Here is a 22613-nt window from a genome sequence, read left to right as displayed (position 1 = left end):
AATACCTTCTTGGTGTTTTTCCCATTAATTGAGTGTTTGTTAGAGCTCTTTTTGCTCTGTCTTTAATACTGTATTTTTTTCCTTTCCACTATTTTTTGAAAAATAATTTGTTTAGGAGCATTTTATAAGCTACTGGTAAGATCTCCACCAGCCCCGGCTGTATCTTGTTCGTATGTAGTATAATGTTCGGCCACTATCTTACGTTGAGGAACAAGAGTTCCTGGTAGTTGTTTGTAGATGTCTTTAACTTTGTGGTGCCAGTTGGCATGATTACTTTTATCAATCAGATAGACCGTCAGAGAGGACTTTTTGTGACTATTTTCTCTCTTACTGCTCTATCTAAAAACTGTCAACTTCCTGTGTGTGCTTCTGACCCATCACTTCAAAAACTGAACTCTCCTTTTCATTTTGCCATAGCAGTTTATAGCTGCACTTTATTTTTTATCTGAACTTCAGTAGTCCAGCTGACACAGGCAGTCTGTGTTGGTGATCAAAGTGAATTCAGCCTGCAGATCCTTAGATTTACTATCCTAGATAGTAAGCTAGTACTGGGGTGTGAGAGAAGCTTTAGGAAGTGATAGTTACTGTGTCATATTTTGCCTTAAATGCCTAATAGTACTGGTGCTCGTTTAAATGTGCAAGCCAATAGTTCTATGATTCATGCTATTGATTAGTAGTAAGAGTATAAAGACATATTATGTTGATGCTTTGAAGGAAAAAGTTGTAATTGCTAGGTAGTCAGATACTGAGACTCTCTGATCAAAGGAAAATTCAGTTATCACTCTGTGTCTGACCTTTCACTTTCCAGATTCAGAAACTGAATAGATTTGGATAACAAGGGATAGTTGTTTTTGTAACATTGGGCTAATTGTATAAAGCACAGACTGGGACTTGCCCAATTAACACATTTTGTTTCATATTCCAGAACTTCTGACTTACACAGTCATGTAATTTAACCCAATTCATGTGAATGGGTAAACTGAGGCAGTTTCTCTTTTCACTCTTTTAAGGAAAATGTGTAACTTGGCCTTTTATTTCTTATCCTCATACAACATGAAGGTTTCAGAAATCTATAATAATGAAAAACTGAGTTGCAGGGAGGAGACAACCCAGATGTTTTGCATATAAGTAGTCTATTCTTTTCACTTAAAAGTGCAAAGCAGGGGAAACCAGTAAATAATAAAGATATGAACAATTCAAAGCTTTTATTGTTTCTTTTTAAAAATAACAGCTTTATTGAGATGTAATTAACATACCATAAAATTCATCCTTTCATAGAACACAGTTGTGTAGTTTTTAGTTATGCTGCCATCATTATAACCTAATTTTTATTACCCCCATAAGAAACTCATATGTACAAGCAGTCATTCATCTGCTCCCCCAACCCCAGCCCTAAGCAACCACTAATCTACTTTCTGTCTGTATTAATTTCCCTCTTCTGACATGTCATGTAAATGGAATCATACAACATGTGGCCTTATGTGTCTGACTTCTTTCACTTAACATGTTTTCAAGATTCATCCATGTTGTAGTATGTATCAGTACTTCATTCCTTTTTATGGCCCACATTAGTCCATTACATGGATATACCACAGTTTGTTTATCCATTCCTCACTGGTGGACATTGGATTGCTTCCACTTTTGAGTGATTATGAATAATGCTGCTATGAACACCTGTGTACGTGTTATGTGTGAACATGTTTTTTCAGTTCTCTTGAGTGTATGCCTAGGAGTAGAATTGCTCCATTTTATAGTCTATCTTATTGTTAAATAACAGTTATTGACTAGTCCATTGAATGGAATACGTCATATGTAACTACATACTGAAAAAATAATTTAGCCATGGAGCTGAGGGTATTATTATGCTATTTTTTCACCTTTGGTTGTTTAAGGAGAAAGTCTCTTAAACATGAGTTGAGGAAAACTCTTTGGGTTTTTTGAGACTGCCCATTTTCTTGGAATGATGGCTTATGTACTTTGATAATACTTCTAATTCTCATTTCACATTTGCTTCTTGGTAGCTCAAAAAATTTTATCAGTTGAATGTTTGGAAGCAAGTAATAGAACAGAAAACCCAGTGGCTTAAGCAGTGAGAGGCTTTTCTAGAACAGTAACTGAAAAGGCCAGGAAGCACTGGCTTCAGGCAAGACTTGTTCCTTCACTCTTAGTGTTCCCTGGTGGCTTAGACAGAAGGCCCAGGTGCATCTCATTGGTTTTCTTGATCTGCCTTCGGTCATGTCCTTATCTTGGATCAGGATTTGGAATAAGCTCAAGCTGGCAATGGGTGCAGTCCAAGTCAGGGTGCTACTAGGAAAGGAAGAAAGAATGCATGTAGAGATACCAGCAGGCGCCCACTGCAGGATCACACCTCTCTTCCTGTAGAGCTGATAAGGAAGAAATAAATACACATTCACTGCACTCGCGTCTGTATCTGATAACCTGCTGAATTCAGAAAGCCCATCTTTCCTCAGAAGACCAACTCTTTTTCTAGCCTTTCCTGCAGATCTTTAGATGTCTGTGCCTTTTTATTCTTAAGTATCTGCTTTGGTAAAGTATTTTATAGCTTTGTTAAACAAAACTTGTTCCTTTGTTTTAAGTGATAAATGTGGTCTGTATTCATAATCACTGTATCTGAGTTTTCCTTCTGAAGAGACAGTGAAGAATGTTTTACTTTTGCTCAGTGATTGTCTTGTTTGATACAAGGATTGGGTTTTTAGTAGCTGGTACAATTTGAGTTTTGTCTGAAGCAGCTTCCCTATATAACCCTTCCAGCTAATTCTAATAAGTAACAGGACAAATCTAAATATGGTGGCTTAGACATCCTCTGGGCATCAGTGAGAAGAATGCAGATGAGCATTGAGTTTCTGCCTGTCATGTGAATTGTCTCCAGTTTAATAACTTTCCTTGTAGAACTCGATTGCCCCGCCTCCCGGCCCCCAAGCGTAACAACCTCAAAACCTCAGTGAATTAAAACCCACAGCATTTATGTTTGTTCTTATGAGTATTCAGGTTGGTGTAGTTCTACTGATCTAGGCTTTGCTCATCTAGGCCAAGCTGGACCAGGTTCAAGTCTCTTTCCTAAGTTTTTATTCTGGGGCCTAGGCTGAGAGGCAGTAGCTACCTGGGCATGTGGCTACATGTTCTCCCATAAGATCGCAGGAGTTTAAGAAGGATGAGTAGAAGCATGCATTGCCTCGTAAGGCATTTACCTATTGTAAATGTTATCTTACTTCATTTTGAAGTTTGAATTCCATAAAAAGTACAAAGAATAGGATAAGATTATATAACTTTATGCAATTAATGCTTGTTTCAAATAGAACTTCTCCTTTGCAGAGCAAGTTGCTAGAGTTCAAGTTACTTACCAAATTTAAGGATTCTCAGGGGGCCCGTGGTATTTGCAGAATAAGTGGTTGCTTGAAGTGGCTGTTAAGATGTTAGGAATGGTTCACCTCTCTTTTATTTTCCCAGGCCAGCTGTTTTCTTGTGATCTTAAGATAGCAGGGGCTTGTATACATAGTTCCAGCTTTCTATATTACTAACTTTAAGAGACATACAGATTTTTCATTAAACTTTTTAGGTAGGGCGTAAGGATACTGCTTTTCAAGATATTTTCGACTTCACAGAAAAGATCTTTTAAGAGGGTATAAGGTTGTAGAAGGAAAGAGATACTCATTTCAGCTAAGGATTTGAAACCAGAAGAGCATTTTTTCTTAAGATTTTTTTTGACTATGAAATGTTACACTTCCCTTGTTGTGAGAGTGAGAGTAGAATGGGACAAAGGTTAGAGAGTCTGGACTTCATTGGGAGAATTTTTGATCACCTCTTACACTGTAAGGAATAAACTTCCATAGAATTTGTGGAAGGAGAGAGAATTGAGCTATTGCTCAGGGAGGAATACATGCTTAAAGAGCCTCTAGTAAATTATGAGGATGATTAAGTTGTTGCTGCAGATATAGAAATGAAATTTTCACTCTGAGTTTTAGAACAATGTTATTTGGCTGAGAATTTCCTTCCTGCCTTCCCTTTTGAGTGATAACTGATTTCACAATTACTGTGCACTCACTGTGCAGGGGACACTCTTAGACATGATTTAAAGAAAGCTAGAAAAGGGTCCCTATCCTCCAGGAGATTATGGTCCTACAGGGCAAATTACATGTACACAAATAGCTGATACACAATACCAAGGTGATAACATAGAAGTTCAAAACAAGGAGAGAATGTTAACAGACAAGGTAAGCTGCCTGAGGCTCATTTTTCACCACTGTAAAATAAATGTGGACTGGTTCTCTTCCATCTCTAAAGTACTGTAATTCCGAAACATTTGTTTTGGTTATTAGTTAGAGGCTTATACTTTTTTATAAAGATGCATCAGATTCCACGTGACATGGAAGATTTATTACTGTGTATTTTTTGGCACTTTTACGTACTGTGTACACAGATGAACACTTGTTTTGTTATTCATTAATGAAACAAGAGTTACAGGAAGGGAACACACAGAAGGTTGTTTTTATCTTTGGTTAAACCAGAGCAGTTCGAGACCTTCATTTAGTGCTTTTCATACCATTCATAATGGTGAGAATAGCACAGCTGATCCTTTTTCCCTCTGATAGGGAAGGAGAATGAATTTTAAGTTGCAGAAGGAAGTATCATGTAGGCAGTGGGGAGGAAATACCTTCCTTTGTTTTGGTAGACTTTTCTAACTTCTTCTTTGGCAACATCCACTATCCTCTTTTGCTTCCCACCTCCTGAATGTTAGGTGTTCACGTGAAAGCTGTCGTGGCCTGTCTGTCTTTTGGCAGTCTCTCAAAGTGTACTTCAGAGGGCAGAATCCCTGCCAATCACCCCTACTCACGGCCCCCACCTCAACCTGTTTTGGAGACAACTGAGTGGACTCCTGGACCAGTGAGTCCATCTCACCACTCTGTTGCCCTCTTATTAACTATGGCACAGTTGGCTTGAAACTAGTTAGCACACATAGGTGTGCTGAAGGGATCAGGGAGCTATGAGGAGTAAAAATGTTACGAACTGAAGACTTTTAAACCTCAGTGAGGTGAGATTTCCTTTGTTTCCGCTTTCCAGATCGTGATTAACATAAAGCTAGTTCTAACTGTGAACTCATTAACTAGGAAGAATTTATAGGTCAAATATTACAATTTCAGGAGAGAGTGATAAGTAACCTTGTGAGATAAAGATTACTGATCTCATTAGGATCAAAGAGAATGTAAATGAAAGTGTCTAATCTTCGACACCTGTTTATTCTGAGTCTTCAGAGATTAGTGCTATGCAAATTTAAAATCACCTTCCATATGTCTGTGTTAAAATGAAATCTCATTCCTGAGCTCTAGCCCCACATTTGCAGCCCATTTTACTTAAATAAAACAAAAGTGGGTCTCACCACTTTAATATATCCCTCTTATCACTTGAAATTCAGTATATTAAGAACAACTCTCTTCCCTGCCTCTACTTGCATGCATCTGTTTCTCCTCCTTTGCTCCATATTTTCATTATTTTTATTGCTGTACTCCCACCCTCTCATTTGCCCACCTTCACTACTGTTTCTCTCTTGCTCCGCTATACCAAGTCAGCTGCCAACTGCTGTCCATTCTGCCTCTTAAAATGAGTCTGGTGTTCTTCCTAATAGCATCCCATCTGAGCTTTCTCCTGGTCTCACTCCTTTTTTAAGGCCTGTCTCCACCAAGATTAACCAGTCTGGCCAGTCTTGTTTCCCTCTATTTCCTTTCTGGTCCCCATGCTCCAAGTGATCTCCAGGTACTAACAAACCCCACACTTTCTTGTCATTATGCCATCATTCCTCCTGTATCCTTTTCTTCTGGATATTCTTCAACTCTTTTGAATTCCACATACACAGATCCTGCTCATCCTTTGAGAACGATTCAAATATCGTGTGTTCAGAAGAAGCTAATTTGACCTCTGCAGTTGGAAATAGTCTCTTCCTCCTCTCCTGTAGCTGTCTGTTTTATCGAATTTTAGATCTCTTTCTGGTTCATTTAGAGTTGTTTATATACATTTTGTCTTCCCACTTAGATTGTAATCTTAAGGTCAGGAGCCATGTGTTATCACCGTATCCCCATGGTGCTAATGTAGTGCATAAAGCAGTCCCTTATACTTCAGAAGGGCTCAGTAAAACATCTGTCCAAAACACTGTTTCTAAAGCGTCTTCCTGTGCAGTTCAGATCTCTAATATTAAACAGCAGTGTGGAAACAAGCTGCCTGTGTGCTACAGTGAGTCCTGAACTGCTGTGAGAGCAGCCTTGACATTTTCAAATAACCCACTTTCTTTAAGAGGGGGCATACCTCTGTTTTTCTTTTTCTTTTTTCTTTAATATTAGAGCCAGAAGATAATAGTATAAGGTAAAACCCAATCTCTCATAATCCTTTAAGGATTAATTAAGTGTCCTACTGCTTAGGATACTGCCTAAATATTAGTCATTCAGACCAAATTTTAGGTACTTGGTGCTTGCTTATTTCTAAGGTTGACATAATACCTCCTGTTTTTATGAATGTTTTCTTGAATGCTGACTTTACATGTGTAGAATAGGTATAATGGTAATGATAACTTTGTCACAGGGTTATTCTGAGTATTAAATGGGCTAATTTGCTAAAAGCACATAGCATAGCACCCCACATATATTAAATGGTCAGTAAAACTAAACAGTGTGACTACTATTAGGAATTTACAGTTTGAAATTTCAGATTGTTGATGGTACAGAGGCAAGTGTGCTACTGGTTTTTACATATTGAACTGTGCCAAGTAGTTTCCTAGGAGTTAGATTAGCCCTGAAACATTATGTCAGCTGAGAATTTTGGTTTCTAGGTGACAGACAATGCTACCATAAGAAACAGGACTGGCTCTCCCTTTGGAGAAAAAAACCTTTCAGTGGGAATCCATAGAAGCTTCTCTGTTTTGCTATCAGATTCTTCCCAACTCTCAGATTAAAATGATAGTCAGTGTAAAGGAGAGAATAGAGAACCTCTGCAGAAAGGATCAGGGGCTCCAGAACTTCAGAGAAACTGCTAAGAGATGGCAGAAATGAGAAGCAGTTTTTGTTTTGCTTTGTTTTTGTGGGTTAAGCATGCGCTCTGTTAGTGGAAATGAAAAACTTTGTCATAGGAAGGAAAGGCTGTGTCAGAAATACAGGTGATTCAGACATGAATTCCCAAAATATCCAACCTCTCCTTCACAGAAACCACTGGGGTAAACACTGAACGTAAGGAGTGAAATATAGAAATAGTAACATGGAGGAATTTCTTCTGAAGGGCTGTGAGTGGGACCTGATTAAAGGGGCTATAGACAGTACATTTTCCCTTTTGATAAGGAGGAGCATGCTTAACTTGAGTGTGAGAGCTGGCGGACCCATCATGCTTCGATGAGCAGAACTATATGAGGGCTGGGCTTCCTTGTGGGGTCACGAAGTCTGCATAGTAAGGCTTCCAGCTGAAATGCAGAATGCAGTGATGTTTACAAAAACAAAACAATGAGTTACGTAGTGACACTGTCTCCATTTTATAGCCGACTTGAGCTTAGAACTGAGTTCCTGATCTCTGCCCTCCTCTCCTCCACTTGTTTCATTTATAACCTTCCCATCTCAGTTGATGGTGGCTCCATCTTTCTAGTTGCTTGTGCTAAAACCATGGTACCTAGCCTTTACTCCTCTTTCTCTCATGCTCCATGTTCAATCTATCAGGAAGTTCTGTTGATTTTATCTTCAAAATATAACTAGAATCAGGTCACTTCTCACAACACCATGACTTTCACCCCAGTGCCAACCACCATCTGTCGTCTTTTGCCTGGATTACCACAGTAGCCTGTTCTCTCTGCTTCTGCCGTACCTCACTATAATCTGTTCTTTTTTTCTCCCAAGGTTTATTTTATTTTATTTTATTTTATTTTATGGTATAGCTGAGGTATAAGTTTTAGGTGTACAACATAGTAATTCATCATTTTTAAATGTTATATTCCATTTAGAATTATTATAAATTATTGACTATATTCCTATATTCCCTGTATTGTACTATATATCCTTGCAGCTTATTTATTTTACACATAGTAGTTTGTACCTCTTAATCTCTCACCCCTATGTTGCCCTCTCCCCGCTGGTAATCACTAGTTTGTTCTCTAAATCTGTGAGTTGTCTTGTTATATTCACTAGTTTGTTTTATTTTTTAGATTCCACATACAAGTGATAGCATACAGTATTTGTCTTTCTCTGTCTGATGTGTTTTACCTAGCATAATACCCTTCAAGTCCATCGTGTTGTTGCAGATGGCAAAATTTCATTCTTTTTAATGGTTGAGTAGTATTTGTGTGTGTGTGTGTGTGTGTATCCTGTATCTTCTTTATCCATTCATCTGTTGATGGACACTTAGGTTGCTTCTGTAATCTGTTCTTAATACATCAGCCAGTCATCCCTTTCCCCTCTACTTTTCTAGAAGTCAAATCTCTTAAAGTATAATTCACAAACAGCAAAATTCACTTTCTAGGCATAGAGTTCTGTGAATTTTGACAACACACGTCTTGTACTGATCACCATAATCAAGTAATAAAGCATTTCCATTGCCCCAGAGGTTCCCTTATGCCCTTTTGTAATCAATCTCTTCCTCCCATCTCCAGCGCCTGGCAGTGGGTCTCTTCTTTCTCCCTTTAGTTTTACCTTTTCTAGAACGTCATATAAATGGAACATATTTGTGGTCTTTTGAGTCTGGTTTCTTTCACTGAACATAATGCGTTCAAGATTCATCCATGCTGCATTGTCAGTAGTGTGTATCTTTTTATTGCTGAGAAGTCCTCCACTGTATTAAGGGACCACAATTTGTTTATCCTTTCACTAGTTGATGGACATTTGGATAGTTTCTGGGTTATGGCAGTTCTGGATAAAACTGCTGTAAAAATTCATGTTCCTGATTTTGTGTGGGTTTATTTTCATTTCTCTTGGGTCATATGGTAACTTGTTTAACTTTATATGAAAGTGTCAAACTGATGCTAAAGTGACTGTACCATTTTGCTTGAAATTAGGCACAGTAGGAGAATTGGCAGCATCATTACTCTTGCTCTTTAGGGGTCATTAATTAAAATAAGGGCTACTTGAATACAAATACTGAGACACCATGACAGTTAATCTGATAACTGAGACAGCTACTAAATGACTAACGGGAGGGTAGGTATACAGAGTGGATACTCTGGACAAAGGGGTGATTCATGTCCAAGCAGGATGGAGCAGGAAGGTACGATATTTTGTCATGCTATTCAGAACTGCATGCAATTTAAAACTTAAGAATTGTTTTGGTTTTGGAATTTTCCATTTAATATTTTCAGACCACAGTTAACCGTAGGTAACTGAAACTGCAGAAACTGAAACCTTGGTTGTGGGCAGTACTACAGTGTTATGAAATGGTTTAGAGCCTGGCCTCTGGATCTGGAGCCCCAGACCCCCTGGGTTGGTGGGCTAGCCCTGCTTCCTCCTTGGCCAACTTAGTTCATCTCTCTGTGCTTCAGTATCTTCATCTCTAGAGCTGAGGATAGTAAGTGCCTTTTTCAAAGGGATATTGTAAAGATAAAATGAGTTAGAGCAAACAGCTAGTACAACGTGGAACACATAGTGAGAGCCCCAGAAATGCGAGTTACTGTTACTGTGACTGTTATTATAACAGAAGTTTTATTTCTTGGTCCTATAGACCTTTTAGACAGGGCTTTGTTTGGTTGCTTGGACACTTTTTAAAGAATTACTCACCTTTTAAAGGTTGTTCTTACATTTATTATTTATGGGAGGCCAGATAACATCTGTTTGAGTGTTTGTGGCACCAAGGTATAGAGGAATCTTGAAAGTTTGGGAAATCTATATAATGCAAGCTTTTAAAACACCATAATTTAATCTCTAAACGAGAATTTGACTCTTAATAAACCAAGTTTTCTGTGAAAGTGTTCTCACAAGTGGCAGATGTCTCTAACCATAAAACAGAGTCCAGCATCCTTTATAGCTACTAACTAGAAGTAGTCTTCTTATGGTATGACTTTAAAATTTTGACATTTCCCCTTATGAATGTCTTACTTTTTGTCAAGATTAATTAGAAAATTCGTAAGTAAAATCACTCAGGGCTTCTCATTTTTAAGTTTCTAATAGTATATTTGTATTGGGGTCCCCCACCTCTTAGAGTCCTGGACAGTAGTTATTTGATCTGAATCCTTTTAGAGGAGTGAAAGTGGGTTAATTCCAGCTAAAGACCTCAGTCACTGATTCTTTGTGTATATCTCTAGAGAAAAAAACAAGGGTATTAAACATTCTTGTTACTGCTAAGGACAGAAGAGCCCTCTCCAAGCAGCCAAGTGTCTGGGGAGATATTTAGCATAGAGTACTTTAGAGCTCTGGGCTCAAATTGTCTGTATTTGAATCCAGACTCTGTTACCTACTGTGTTGTGAAGCTGGAGCTGGTGTATTGAATTGGGAATATGTATTTTGACCTGATGAGTGAGGGGACACAAGCCACCCACACGGGGTCCGCAGGAGGTTCCCTCAGCACCCAAGTTCCCACTTTGGGGGAGGGAAATCCATGGGGTTGTTCTGATGGAAGGCTCAGTTTCAGTGCACTCACACGAAGGAAGTAGTCACAGATTTATGACTTATAGACCCAGAAGCAAGGGGGCGCAGTGAGCTGGGGGAAGGGCAGTCCTCCGTCCCTGGTCACAAGCCAGCGGGAGACAGAGCAGGGTGGCAAGCACCTTTAACTTGTAAGATGATTGGGTGAAGGTTGCTAACTTTTCTTGAGCTTAACTCTAAATGATTATTTTAAAGGGTACCCTGGGAAAGACAGAGTGGAAACTTAACGGCAGGCATCCTAAACTCAGATCGTTAATCCAGACTCTGGTGTGAGTGGGGCCATCATACTGTAAAGTGTCTACACAGCAACTCAGAAAAACAGAGTTTTCTCAAAAGTTGTTTTTCTTGTCACATCTACTAGCTGTGTGACAGTGAACAAGTGCCTGGATACTTCTCTGTTTGTCAGTGTCATCATTTTAAATTATGGATAATAAAAGTTAGCTATCTCAAAGGGTAGTAATGAGAAATAATGAAATTAAAAACCATATAGTGATACTTGACACATAATAAATGCTTAACAATTATTACTTGCTATTATTATTGTGGTTGTTATTATTTGTATTTAGTTTTTGAATCAAGAGTTAGCTACCAGGTGTTTTACCTGGCTTTGTGTTGGGAAAAAGATTCCATCTTTTAGGGCAGAGCTTCCCAAAGAGTATGCTATGGAACATAAAATCTGTTTAGGTACTCTAAGAAAAAAGAGGGGAGAAGGATAAGTTTTATGGAAAAATACATTATGAGCTTCAGGAGGTTCTTAACATTTTTGTTTATCTTAGCACTTACCAAACGTACTTGTCCATCACTGTTTTTAGTCATACAGATAAATTAAATTGCCTGAGAAACTTCTGTCCCATAGAATCTGCTCTGGGAAACAGATTTATTTAAGAAGTCTTTTTGTCTGTTTTTAGTGACTTTGAAGCTTGCCAAATAAATTTTATCACCCTTTTTTTTGTCTTAAGACATTAGCCCACTGTGACTGATTAAAAATTCTGTCTTACCATTTCTGTTCCCTGGGTCACTAAATCCTCAATATAATAAAAGCAATTGTGAAGTAGACACTACATTTCTTCCTATGAGGGGTTACTCTGTGTGGTAGAAATTGGGTTGCTTTTCAAATGAGGGTAGGATGGTTTTCCAAATGAAGATGGGATGGGGCTTGGGGAACTTGGAATTCAATTATGACCTGTGTCATAGTAGCTGCTTAAAATTTTTTAGCTCCCTTTTCAAGTGAAATAGGGTATGGAAGTTTGCTGCTATTTCCTATGTGAAAAGCAGTGTCAGTAACCAGAATAGTAATATTTACCTGCAATAGCATTTAGTGCTGAATCAAGATCTAAATTTACATGATTATGTGACTAAAAAATTTTTTAAATATATCTGTAGTTGTAATGTTGTTAATGCTTTAAAAAGTTTTAGAAAACCTGTATCTTTAAGTTTGGCTCTTTGAAATAAAATTCTGCTATAGATGGGATGTACATTTAACTGTAAAACATAAGCTTCTAGCATATGGTTAAAATAAATAAAAAATATAGCCAAATCAGAAACCACAAACATTTCTTAGTCCTTTTCTTAACGTATACACTAGGATCCTAAACAAAATTTTTAAAATATTTAGTGTTATTTAAAAATTGCAAATAAAACAGAAATGTAGAAATAGTCCCATTTTCAATAAAAGTAGGATTATGTGATATTGGTCTTCAGCCTGCTTCTTCCTGTAAGAGTTTTCCATGCTGTTCTTTAAAATTTTTTTTATAGAAGGATGGATTATACAAAACATAGTGATTATAGTTTAAAAAAACACTCACTTTTTTCATTTCGTGTGTAAAATGGGGATAATAATGTAAAGCATTTAATACAGCACTTGACATGCTACTCAATAAAAGACTTGTTATTCTTAGAGAGAGGGAGTCACCAGCTCTGTAGGTAGCAGCTGGAGATGTGACAGTGGACAGTATCCCCCAAAGACAATGTGTGGAGTAAGAAGTGAGGAGAACTGGTGACAGAACCCAGATATGGGCAGAGGAAAAGAGATTAAGATTAGGATCCAGAGGGATAGGAAGAAATCCAGGAGAATATTGTGGAAGCTGGGATAAAATATTTCAAAAGGAAGTGGCCACTGTTGTCAGATCCTGCAAGGGGCCAGAGTGGGGCATGTCAAGCAAGATACTGACCGAAGTTTATTAGATGAAGCAACAAGATTGTTGCTGATGTTGGGAAGAGCATGGCCCATGAACCACTGAGGGCATGAGCCAGATTGTGTCAAGAAGACACCAATGGAGACAGCAGATACAGCATGTTCCCCTAGGAGGTTTGATAACCCTTTATGGCCTGGCTTTATTAACTTTTCTGGCTTTTGTTCTTTTCATCTGCCCCCCTTCCCCAACACACACATAAACACTCACGCACAGTTTTGTGGAAGTACATTCTAGCTCTTGCTCATTCACTGTCCTGTGTGTGCTTGCTCCCGCATATTTCTTGCTTTTCTTGCTCTCTCCTCTGTAGCCCAGCTGAACTACGTGAGTGTTTGTAATCTCCCAGCAGGCCACACTCTCACATAGGCCTCCAAGCCGAGCTCCTATACCTGTCCATGTCGTGGCTTCATTTGATAGCCTGTTTACTTCTCTGTATCCTCATTAGATAATTCTTGGTGGGTGGTACTCGCTGGGTTTTTATCTTGGAGTCTCTACATATGCAGTGATGCAAAAGATAGGATGGAACACTGAGCAGAAGCAATAATACTAGTTAGAGCTTATAACAGACATTAGATATTGCAAGATAATGGGGATATCTGTTTGGTTTTAGATGTGTTGAATTTGAGGCGACCATAATAATATATGCAGGTGGAAGTACCCCACGGGCATTGGAAATTTAGGACTGAAATTCAGTCTGTTTTAGGAATTCCCCTTGTTCTGGGACATTCCTTTTGAACTTCTCTAGTTTATCTTGATAAAAGTAATGGAAGCACTGTGACTTAAATTTTCGGCTCCTTTTTGCTTTTCCACAGAAATAGATTTGTCACTAGGAGATATTAACTACCAGGAAGTAACTAAATGTCAACATGTAGCATCCACTTTTCTAGGTCACTGGAAGTTTTCTTTTTGGAGTCCAGATTTGGGAATCGTATGGATGCTTTCAAGATTTCATTTCTAGAATTATTTCTAGAGTTGCTACAGCTATTAACAACATTAAATGGCAGAGAAGAATCTTTTAATGAGAATGAAATGATCAGTGTAACCCTTCTTTTAAAAATATTTTTATTGTGATAAAATAAATGTAACAAAATTTACCAGTTTAACCATTCGTAAGTATACAATTCACTTGCATTAAGTACATTCACTTGTAGTGTCACACAACCATTTTCACTATTTCCAGACCTTTTTCATCATCCCACACAGAAACTCGGTACCCATTAAATAATAATTCCCCATTCCACTTCCTGTCAGGCCTGGATGCCTCTCTTCTACTTTATGAATTTTTCCTATTCTAGGTCCCTTATATAACTGAAATTATGCCGTTTGTCCTTTTGCACCTGGCTTACTTCACTTCGCATGTTTTCAGAGTTCAACCATGTTGTAGGAATTTCTTCCTTTTTAAGGGTGAGTAATATTCAGTGTCTGTATATGCCACATTTTGTTTATACTTTCATCCATTGATGGACATGTTGGTTGCTTCCACCTTCAGTAACCACCTGTGAATAATGCTGCTGTGAACATAGATGTACAGATAACTGTTCAAATACCTACTTTTAATTGTTTTGGGTATATACCTAAGCCTTACTCGGTTTTATGGGCACATATCCTGAAAGACTATTTAGATATTCAGGAACAGTTCCTTTATGAAATGTTAATACTGACCAGCATGTTAACACAAATTTCTGCAAGTTTTTAAGAAAATGTATTTAGTTCAAGTTCTAAAGCAGTCTTGGATAGTGATACAAAAATGTCTTCTAAAGCTGTGTTGTAATTTTCTTTTCTGAAAATGAATCCCTTGGTCAAATAAAAATGCATTAAACCACTTTATTCCAGCTTTTACCTATATACTTGGAGGAAACCAACTGTCCAGTTTTCCGCCTGCCTTATAAATATGTCTGTTACAGCCAATATAGAGCTATTTCTAGCTGCTGGTGTTTTATTACAGGAGTCACAATTAGGTTGCTGGGTGTATTCTCAAATCACTAAAAAAATGCACATACATGCTTTTGAAATTATAATACGAGGACCTATCTAAGAGAGGAATTCACAGGAGAGAAAAGAAGCATGTTGCCATGGAAGCCTTCAGTGTGGGGTCATCTTTCTGCTTCACCAAAACCCGGTAAATCCTTTCTTATCTTTTCTAGGCAATAAAATACGTCTGGAAACAGAATGACTCCAGATCATTTTTACTGTCTTGGAGACTAATGCCTTTCTTGGGAATTTGCTTAGTCACATTTTGTATCTCTGATGGAAGTAATTATTTTTTCACTGTACCAGTTTGGTAATATTAACATATGGTGCATCTCATATATGTTTTTTTCCATAAAGTATTTGGTGCTAATGAAGGAATATGAAGAATGAAGATTCTTCCTTTCTAATCCAAACTATTCTGATAGTGGAAATCCATCTCATCTTTGTGGTGTAACTCAGAGATGTTCATGACTGTTCCTAGCCTCTACACACACATACCCTTTGTGCAAAATAGATAATAATTCCTCCCTGGCCAGCTGGGCTCAGGCTTATAAATATCACCTTTGTGAAAGGAAAGGATGCCTTTCCTCCAGGTGGCTGCATCAGTCCACTAGGACATAATGCTCTGCTCACCAAAGCGTGCCCAGTGTGGAGGGGGATGCATCCCTCGGGAGGAAAGTTGTGAGTTGTATTTTAATGCTTCTGGCCAGGTACCATCATGCAGTAATGACAGTATACAGTATATGACGAGGATTGGCAGACCTTTTCTGTATAGGGTCAGATAGGAAATATTTTGAGCTTCATGAGCCATATGGTCTCTGTCACACCTATAGTTGACCCTTCTGCAACGTGGGTTTGAACTGTGTGGGTCCACTTAGAGGCAGATTTTTTTCCCAGTAGCAAATGCTACAGTATTACATGATTTGCAGTTGGTTGAATCCATGGATACAGTTGAACCGTAGATACAGAGGGCCAGCTGGAAGCCAGCACTCCTAACCCCTACATTGTTCAAGGGTCAGCTGTACTCAGCTCTGCCTGTGAAGCTCTAGAGCAGCCATAGACACCACCTGAATGAATGAGTTTATTGGAATAGCAGAAGCCCCTGATTTGCCCACTCCTGGTGTGTGGCAACCCCAGAGCACTTCCAGAGCACTTCATTTCTCTGTTAACCATTACACTCTGGCACCCTATATCATGTGTCTTTATTAGATTGTAATTTTCTTAAATGACTGTCTTAGTTTTTGTATTTTACACGCACGTAAAGATTTAATTTAGGGTTGGGTGTAGCTTAGTGGTATAATGTGTGCTTAGCATGCGTGAGATGCTGGGTTCAATCTCCAGTACTTCCATTAAAAAAATTTTTTTTAAGATTTAATTTGTTAAAATTTTATTTGATAAGATACCTATTCCACTACTGTGCTGAGAATACATATTTGCACATGAAAAAATGCTCAGTATTGTTAATTATCAGAGAAATACAAATCAAAACTACATTGAGGTATCACCTCACACCAGTCAGAATGGCCATCATTCAGAAGCCCACAAATGTTATATGCTGGAGAAGATGTGGAGAAAAGGGAACCCTCCGACACTGTTGGTGAGACTGTAGTTTGGTGCAGCGATTATGGAAAACAGTATGGAGATTCCTAGAAAATTTAAAAATAGACTTACCCTATGATCCAGCAATTCGACTTCTGGGCATATATCCAGAAGGAAGTCTAATTTGAAAAAACACAAGCACCCCAATTATCATAGCAGCACTATTTACAATAGCCAAGACATGGAAACAACTGAAATGTCCATCAACAGCTGACTAGATAAAGAAGTTGTGGTTTATACAATGGAATACTACTTGGCCATAAAAAAGAATAAAATAATGCCATTTGCAACAGCATGGATGGACCTGGAGATCATCATTCTAAGTGAAGTAAGCCAGAAAGAGAAAGAAAAATACTATATGGTATCATTTATATGTGGAATCTTAAAAAAAAAAGAAAGAAAGAAAGAAAGAAAGAAAGAAAGAAAGAAAGAAAGAAAGAAAGAAAGAAAGAAAAACCCACAAATGGACTTACTTACAAAACAGAAACAGACTCACATAGAAAACAAACTTACAGTTACCAGTGGGGAAAGAGGGTAGGAAGAGATAAATTGGGAGTTCAAGATTTGCAGATACTAACTACTATATATAAAATAGATAAAATAACAAATTTCTACTGTGTATCATAAGGAACTATATTCAGTATCTTATAGTAACCTATAATGAAAAAGAATATGAGAATGAATATATGTATGTATATGTATGACTGAAATGTTATGCTGTACACCAGAAATTGACCCAACATTGTAAACTGACCATACTTCTATTAAAAAAACAAATAACTTGGTTTTTTGCCTTAAAGTAAGAGAAAATGTGGAAGAGAATTATTGTGGACATACTGATACTCAAATATTTTAGATAAAAGTGCAAATTAAATCCTATTTCAACATATTCTACCATGAAGAGAAAGATTGTAGCATTTCTTAGGCATGGAATGTAAGTCATTTTCTGCATATTATATTTTATGCATTGCAAATATTTTGCATTGCAAGAAAAATTATAGCTACCTCTTAGTATTTTGTGATGTGTTAGAATTCAGATGTGTGAGGAAATAGTAGCAGTTTGTAGAGCCACGCGTGTGGGTAAATGTGTAAGGCAGCAGTTCAGAGTGTGGCCTGCGGATCACTGGGGGTTCCTCTAACCTTTTCAGGGGGTCTCTAAGGTCAAACTGTTCTCATAGCACTACTAAAATTATTTGTCTTCTTCATTTTGACATTTTCCCCCCTTATGCCAAAAAGCAGCAGTGAGTAAAAAAACCACTGCTGTGCTGTAACATGAATCAACATATAGTGACACCAAACTGTAATCATTGTACTCTTAACCACCATGCAGACACTGCTTTAAAAAAAAAAGAGAAAGGCAGTTTCACTTAGGGCAAAGCAGTGAAAATTGCTTTTATTAAATCTCAACCCTTGAGCACACATTTAAAAAAAGTAAAATGGAAAATTTCCTTTGATTAAAAAATGGGCAGAGGACCTCCTTTTCCAAAGAGGACATGCAGATGGCCAATAGGCACATGGAAAGATGCTCAACATCACTAATCATCAGGAAAGTACAAATCAAAGCCACAGTGAGAGATTACTCACCCCTGTCAGTGGCTGTTGTCAAAAAGACAAGAAATAACAGGAGTTGGTAAGGATGTAGAGAAAAAGGAACCCTAGTACACTTTGTGACAATATAAGTTGGTGCAGCCACTATGGAAAACAGTATGGAGGTTCCTCAAAAAATTAAAAACAACTACCATATGATCTGGCATCTCCACTCCTGGCTATTTATCCAAAGAAAACAAAAACACAAATTCAAAAAGGTAATGCCTCCCAGTGTTCATAGCAGCATTATTTACAATAGGTAAGACATGGAAGTAACCTGAGTGCCCATCAATAGATGACTAGATAAAGAAGATGTGGGGTGTGTATATATACAGATACACACACTGTGGAATATTACTCAGCCATAAAAATGAACATTGCCATTTGTGACGAAAGGAATGGATCTGGAGGATATTATGCTTATTAAAATAAGTCCAAAAAAAGACAAAACACTGTATGTGGACTCTGAAAAACAAAAGAAACAAAACAGAAACAGATACAGAGAATAAACTAGTGGTTACTAGGGGCGAAGAGTAGGATGAAATAAGTGAAGGGGATTAAGAGGTACAAACTTAGCATATAAGTAAGTCACAGCACAGGGAATAGAGTCAGTATTTTATAACAACTTTGTATGGTGTGTAATCTATAAAAATGCTGAATCACTTTTGTGTATCTGAAACTCACATTTTAAGTCGACTGTACTTTAGTAAAAATAAAACAAAAACAAAAAAAGAAAAAAAAAAGGAAACTTCCTGTTAAGGATGTCTGCAATATGATAAAGTACCATTGGTTTTATTAAATCTTAACATTTGTACATTCATTAAAAATGCTACCTGAACTATTTGTTTTTACTTGACAAATGAAAAGAGGACAAACTAGAGTTACTCACATTTGGGTATATAGCAGACAGTTTCTAAAAAATGAATGAAGTGAGCCTGTCACTTGAAGGGGAAAAAAGGTTATTTTTGCCAATGATAAAAGTTGAACTTTTAGGTGAAAATAGGAATTTTGAAAAATTTGTACCCATTTATCATTAGCCTCAAGAATGAAAATTTTTTTAAAATGAAATTAACAAATGTGATTTTTCAGATTGCATAACTCAGTGACCAGTTATCTTCCAAATGACCACTGCGTGATGTCACAGAATCATCCATGGGTAAAAGGTCCATTCAAAATACAGCATAGTTCATGGGATTTTAGCATAATACAGGCTTTAAAAAAAGTTCTGATGTGGTTTCAGATTACACATTGCAACTAAGTTGTAAGAAATTACCACTTGTTGAATTTTAGTGTAGTATCAAAGAAGAATATTCTCAGTTATCTGAAGAGGTTATTACAGTTCATCCCTTTTCCATCTGTACATCTGTGTAAGGCCATACCCCCCCCCCGCCCCAGTTCACCTAAAGTAACATATGGCAACAGACAGAATGCGGAAGCAGATATGAGAATCTGGCTGTCTTTTATTTAAGCCAGACTCTGAAGAGGTATGCAGAAATGTAAAAGTATTTTTTGTCTGTTTTGGAAAATAGTTATCTTTCCTTTAAAAATCTTATTTATGTGTCCATGTAATGATTTTTCTTTATATTTCAATGAATTAGTAAATAAATATTTTAAACTTTTGTCATTTTTAATTTCTAGTATTGTGAATATCAGTAGCTATAACCTACAGGGACAAAAGCTCTCAGGGTCCTTGATTTTAAGAGTGTAGATGGTCTCAAGATGAAAAATTTTGCAAAGTGCTATTCTAGGTCAGTTATCTCTGCAGGGTTGGAATAGTGGTTGCTTGGTTTGTTGGGTGGACAAGAATGCTTTCATTGTATAGCTGGAAGGCTGACACATAGAGCACGTTATAGAACAGTGCTCTCTGTGTCTCAGTTTGGCATGATTTTTAGCAGGATATGTGTCTAAGCACTTGCTGGTAAAGCAGCTAGAAATAGATGCTTGACTATGGAGCAGCTACTAAAATCCAGCCTGGTTCTAAAAAATCTTAGGGTGTAGAATATAATCTTACATACCAGAAAACTTTCTAGTAGCTCTTTGTCTATGAACGCTTGGGAGAATGTAGGTAAAGAATTTTCATAATGGTTTTCATAATGATCGTATAAAACACTTCAGCTCAACAGCAGACCTGTACTAATACATCATTTGGAAAGTCTTCAAGTCTGTTTTTAGTACGTTTGGCTAACCTGATTTCAGCGCGTCTCGAATGCATGTATTTAGTTTCTTTTTGCATTTCTGTAAGAATTCCTTATTTCAGAGTGTAGAGTAGTTCCTGTCTTTAATGTACATCCAGAGTCTCTGGAAGCAGACACCTCAGTAGGAGGGCCTGAGAGATGACACACTGCTGCTGATGCACTGATGGAGCCTGAAGTGTAGGATAGGGAGAGGCTGCGAAATAAATAAGATTGCAGGACTTTGATTTTCTAGAATTGGCCAGACTACCCTCCCTGCCTACCCCATTCTAGTCCTACCCTAAAGCCCAGATCCCATTCCTGTAGGATCTCTGTGGACTTCTGAAGTGCTGATGACTCTTACTTTAGTTCTTTAGGCAAAGAGAAGAATAGAGAGAGATATGGGTGAGGCCCTCTCCCTCCCCTCCACTGTCAGCAGTGAAAACCCTTTAGACGTTTTAAAAAATGCTATTTGGTAATTTTTATGATCTTTTAGAGGAGTTAAAAAGTGAGCCTGTATCCTACCAAGGGCGTATACATATATTGGACAAAGCAATCTCTTTGGCAAAGGGAAAAAGGAGCTCTGGGTTAGGCCCCAGGGCTGGCCACATTTTTTAACAGGTGACCCAAGAGAAGAATTTACTCTGGGATGATTAAGCCCACAAGAGACTCTACCCCTGTAATAGCTTACCTTCATCTGTCTCTGCTGGAATAATGTATGATTTACAGAAATCACTTTTAAATCTGTAAATATTGGGTGTTTAAAGGAAGAAAGTTAATATTCCAGTAGCCTGGAAACAGCATTGTCTTTGTCAGTACTGTTTTACCTGTAACATGCCAGTGATCAACCAAATGAAAGACAGTCATATTGTAGAAGGGTATTTCTGGTTTCCCTCCCTCCTTCACTCCTTCCTTCTCACAATGTAAAAACCTGGAATCTTGAAAATAAAATTTAATTGGGCCTTCCGGTTCATCTAGGCCAAAAGAGGACTTTATATAAAGACCAGAAAGATGTAAAGGCTTGCCTAGGGAAGATCAAATCACTGGATATGGTACAATTAAAGACAGAAGCTGGAGTCTCCTGATTGCAGATTTGTCATCTGGTTTAGGGTAGATGAGGAAGTCAACTTGGGAGACTCTGGAGTTAGGCTGCCTTCTCTCAGAACTGTACCTGGCTTCTCATCTCAAAAAGGTGGTAGTCCACAATTCCCCGAACCCCAAACCCTGAAAACCTCAAGTTTTTCTGTAATTCATTTGGAAGCAAAAGCTGATCTAAACTGATATGAAGCTATTTATAATCTTTATCTTACTGTGACTATTCATATGTTTTCTTACAGAAATACTAATATTTGATTAGCAAGTACTGCTCCAGACCCCACTGGGGATGCTTTCTTTGCAAAATCCAAAATCTGAATTCTGAAACACATCTATTCTCAAGCTATTTTTTTGGATAAGGGGCTGTGGACATGTAGGACTTACTTCATAAAATGGTTGTAGGTAATTAAATAAATGCTCAGTAAAATGTTAGATATTGTTACTGTTACTACCAATAGAACCCCAGAACCTAAGTTTTGAAATATATATAACACATGTATCTTTCTATACAGATGTATGTCAGCATAGTCACTAGAACTTTCTGCAGTGATGGAAATGTTCTTTATCTGGCCATCCAGTACAGAAGCCACCTGCTTTAGAACACTTGAAATTCAGCTAGTGCAACTGAGAAGCTGAATTTTAAGTTTAATTAAATTTGAAGTTAAATAGCCATACGTGGCTAGTAGCTGCCATATTGGACAGCACAGCTCTGTAATGATTCATCTGAGTTCATGTTCCATTCAAACTTCACTTTTGCTATTTTTAATTATAAAAAATGATCTCTTTCTGTTTATTAAGTACACCATGACCTAGCAGATTTTTATTGGTTCAGACAGCTAGTGTGAGAGGGAGAACTTGTGTTTCTAAGTCCTAGGCTTATCACCAGCCAATAGTTCCTTGTATCTCTGAGGGTTTTTAAAGACTTAATAGTTAAGTGTAAATATTTCTACTAGAACTTGACACAGGCAACCTCTAATGAAATCAGCTTAGGTGACTCATAAAATATAACACATCTATGCCAAGAAGTCCCTAAATTAAGAGAACTTAAGTGGCAGAAAGTTTTCTGGTAAATGAGGAAAAAGAAAGACTTCATTATAAAGTTGTTTTAGGATAGCAAAATGTACTAACATGTTCAATGTTGGTAATAAAATCTACTAATATGTTCACACTGAAGCAGGTGTTACTTTCCAAAAATGATTTCTATACACATTTAAAATGTAACATTATGTACAATATTAGTGCTTTTATGAGTCTCGTCTAGGCTAGACTGGAGTTGTTATGGTTCATCTACCAAAGTACAAGATGGACTTCTTCCTAATATTATTTCACAGAGATTTGAATGTTCAGTATCATGATACGGGCATTACCTTATATCTTTGGGATTC

General features: G+C 37.5%; 1 protein-coding gene across 4 annotated transcripts in view; it reads left to right on the top strand.

Annotated features, from left to right (window-relative positions):
• The window catches only part of SPPL3 (signal peptide peptidase like 3), a 115621-nt gene that overhangs the window by 52106 nt on the left and 40902 nt on the right, over positions 1–22613 (top strand). Inside the window, exon 1 of one of the 4 annotated variants that reach the window (XM_072953189.1) lies at positions 14863–14924. The exons of the other annotated variants lie outside the window; for them this stretch is intronic. Within the exon in view, the coding sequence (XP_072809290.1) occupies positions 14878–14924 (47 nt within the window). The 5' untranslated portion in view covers positions 14863–14877. Of the gene's footprint in view, positions 1–14862; positions 14925–22613 lie in introns of those variants that run through there. 4 annotated transcript variants of the gene reach the window in all.

This window comes from Vicugna pacos, chromosome 32 (assembly GCF_048564905.1).
Source record: "Vicugna pacos chromosome 32, VicPac4, whole genome shotgun sequence".
Classification (NCBI taxonomy): Eukaryota; Metazoa; Chordata; class Mammalia; order Artiodactyla; family Camelidae; genus Vicugna; species Vicugna pacos.
The sequence above is the reverse complement of the archived record's forward strand: the minus strand, read 5'-3'. Positions and strand labels throughout refer to the sequence as shown.